General features: G+C 42.8%; 1 protein-coding gene across 1 annotated transcript in view; it reads right to left on the reverse strand.

Annotated features, from left to right (window-relative positions):
* Window positions 1-3,236, reverse strand: part of Ube2z (ubiquitin conjugating enzyme E2 Z) — a 20,357-nt gene that overhangs the window by 5,835 nt on the left and 11,286 nt on the right. Inside the window, exon 6 of the mRNA XM_021213078.2 lies at window positions 758-848. Coding sequence (XP_021068737.1) covers window positions 758-848 — 91 coding nt within the window. The remainder of the gene's footprint in view (window positions 1-757; window positions 849-3,236) is intronic.

A 3,236-nucleotide genomic window follows, 5' to 3' on the forward strand; every position in this document is an offset into this window, starting at 1 on the left:
ATCCGTAACGAGATCTGACTCCCTCTTCTGGAGTGTCTGAAGACAGCTACAGTGTACTTACATAATAAATAAATAAATCTTTAAAAAAAAAAAAAAAAAAAAGAAAGAAAGAAAATGGTGTTTTGCCTGTGAGAGGGTCAGATTCCCTGGAACTGGAGTTGAGATGGTTATGAGCTGCCATGTGGGTGCTGGGAATTGAACTCAGGACCTCTGGAAGAACAGTCAGTGCTCTTAACCACTGAGCCATCTCTTCAGCCCCTATTCTTTCTTATATTAAGCCAGAACACACTTCCTCAGTAGAATAAACTAGTTATTACCTCTAAAGCAGGAATAAATATCATACTGTACACTACTGCTACCCTAAGTCACTTTTCTCTGTAAGCCCTTAGGGTCAAGGACAGAATCCCTACAGTGACTATTTTACCATCCTTGATGTTTTGAGAAGGCTAGATATTCTTGGGAGAGTTTAAAGGACTTCCCTAGAAAGGAAAGGCTTATAATGTATGTTCTGGAACAGATCATTCCTACTTGACTCTGAGTATGACTAGAAACCATCTCTTCAGGTTCTCAAGCAAGTCAGTCTTCTCTCTGGCCTCCTGTCTAGTTGTGACATTTTATGAGATGTTGGTGTAACCTGTGTGAGGGTGATTGTCCATGTTCTGTGTGGGGCTTAGAATTAGCAACAAGAGACGGTATCACCAACCCTGTTTTGAAAACAAACAAACAAACAAAAACAAAACAAAAGAGAGAGCATTACCTGCATAGTCTGGCCTTGAAGATGCAGGCGATCTTTGCAGGCCACCTCATAGAAGTCATAATACTCCAGGAAGGACTTCTCCATCACTCCCCTGGAAATTAAGCAGAGCAGTCAGAAACATGAGGCACAGGTCTCTCCTTCACCTTTTTTTCTCTTTTTCCCTGAGACAGGGTTTCTCTGTGTAGCGCCAGCTGGCCTTAAAGAGATCCGCCCGCCTCTGCCTCCCAAGTGCTGGGATTAAAGGGGTGCACCACCACTAAAGAGTGAACATTCTTGGCTGGGTGGTGGTGGCATTCCACTTTCAATCCTAGTACTCAGGAGGCAAAGACAGGCAGATCTGAGCCAACCTTGTCTAGGGAATACAGAGAAACTCTGTCTCAGAAAACACATACACGCGCGCGCACGGACACACACACACACACACACACACACACACACACACACACACACACACGAGAACAAACAAGTGAGTGAGCATTCCCAGATTTAGGTTTAGTTCCCCACAGACTTTTAAAAAGTAGACAACAGGGGCTGGTGAGATGGCTCAGTGGGTAAGAGCACACGACTGCTCTTCCAAAGGTTCTGAGTTCAAATCCCAGCAACCACATGGTGGCTCATAACCATCTGTAACAAGATCTGACTCCCTCTTCTGGAGTGTCTGAAGACAGCTATGCGTGTAATTACATATAATAAATAAATAAAGCTTAAAAAAAAAAAAAAAAAAAGACTTTAAATAAATAAATAAATAAATAAAAAGTAGACAACAGGAGTCCAGGACAGCCAGGAGGACTATACGGATAAACCTTGTCTACAAAACAACAATAAGAGGGGGTAGGAGAGAGAGCTTGGCAGTTAAGAGCACTGGCTGCTCTTCCAGGGGTCCTGAGTTCAATTCCCAGCAACCACATGGTGGTTCATAACTATCTATAATAAGATCTGGTATCTATAATAAGATCTGGTGTCCTCTTCTGATGTGTCTTAAGATAGGTACAGTGTCTTCAGCTACTCATCTACATAAAATAAACAAACAAAAAAAAAAGCCAGGCAGTGGTGGAGCACGCCTTTAATCCCAGTCCTTGGGAGGCAGAGGCAGGCAGATTCTCGACCAGCCTGGTCTACAAAGTGAGTTCCAGGACAGCTAGGGCAACACAGAGAAACCGTGCCTTGAAAAACCAAAAAAAGAAAAAAAAGAAAAAAAGAAAAACAAACAAACAAACAAAAAACTAGGCACTGGGGAAAAGAACAGATGACTGTTAATAGTTGATTTCTCTTTTAATTCTAGAATCAATGAAACAGAGCACTTGAAACACTACTTGAATCGCAACCTCATTTCATTCCATGTTCATTGTTCACTGTCCTCACAGGCCACTTCAAGTCACAAGCAATACTGGGAATCTTTAGAATGTCTGTGGAGATTCCAGTCATCTAAGTACCTGCTGTGCAAGCAGAAGACTTGAGCTCAGATCCCCAGAGTTCACAGTAAAGGTGGGCGTGGTGGCACATACCTGCAACCTACACACTGGGGACAGAGACAGGACAATGTCTAAACTTGCTGGCTAGTTAGTCTAATCACCGGAGGACTCTGGGTTCAGTAAAAACCTCATCTCAAATACTGAGGTAGTGAGCTGGTATGACTTAGAAGGTAAAGGCAGGGCTACACAAGCCTGAGGTCAGTCCCCAGAACCCATGTAAAGGTGGAAAGGGAAAACCTATTCCACAAAGCTGATCGAATCCTGACCTCCACACATGCATCAAGGCATCTCTCCCCAGTACTTTTCAACAAAAAGTGGGTATATAGAGAAAAAGGCACCTGACACTGATCTCTGGCCTTCACAAAGCATGCACAAATGTGTACATACACATTAAAAGAAAAAAGAAGCAAAAATCAACCAATCAATCCATCCCGGGCTAGAGAAAGGCCTACTGTCACAGATGATGAAACTTTGTTTCTCAGCACCCACATGAGATGGCTTAAATTTCCTATGAACTCTAGCTGCAGGGCACCTGACACCCCCTTTTCTAGTCTCCCTGGACACTGCAGCCATATTAATGTATCTACACAGACACATACATTCATGTAATTAAAACTTTAAAATAAAAATAAGGATAAGCATTTTGGCATATATCTTTAATCCCAGAATTGAGGAAGCAAAGGCAAGGATTTCTGTGAGTTCAAGACTAGCCAGGTCTATATAATAATATCCTGTCTCAAACAAATAAAAATATGAAGAGAAAATATCCTCCTCCTTGGGGCTGAAGAAATGGCTCTGTATTTAAGAACACTGTCTGCTCTTCTAGAGGACTTGGGTTTATGTCCCAGCACATACACAGCTCACAACTGGCTATAACTCTAGTTCCAGGGAATCTGACTCTGGGTACCCAAGCTGTCTGTCTGTCTGTCTGTCTGTCTGTCTGTCTGCTGTCTGTCACACACACACACACACACACACACACACACACACACACACACACACACACA

The sequence above is a fragment of the Mus pahari genome, chromosome 14 (genome assembly GCF_900095145.1).
Source record: "Mus pahari chromosome 14, PAHARI_EIJ_v1.1, whole genome shotgun sequence".
Taxonomy (NCBI): Eukaryota; Metazoa; Chordata; class Mammalia; order Rodentia; family Muridae; genus Mus; species Mus pahari.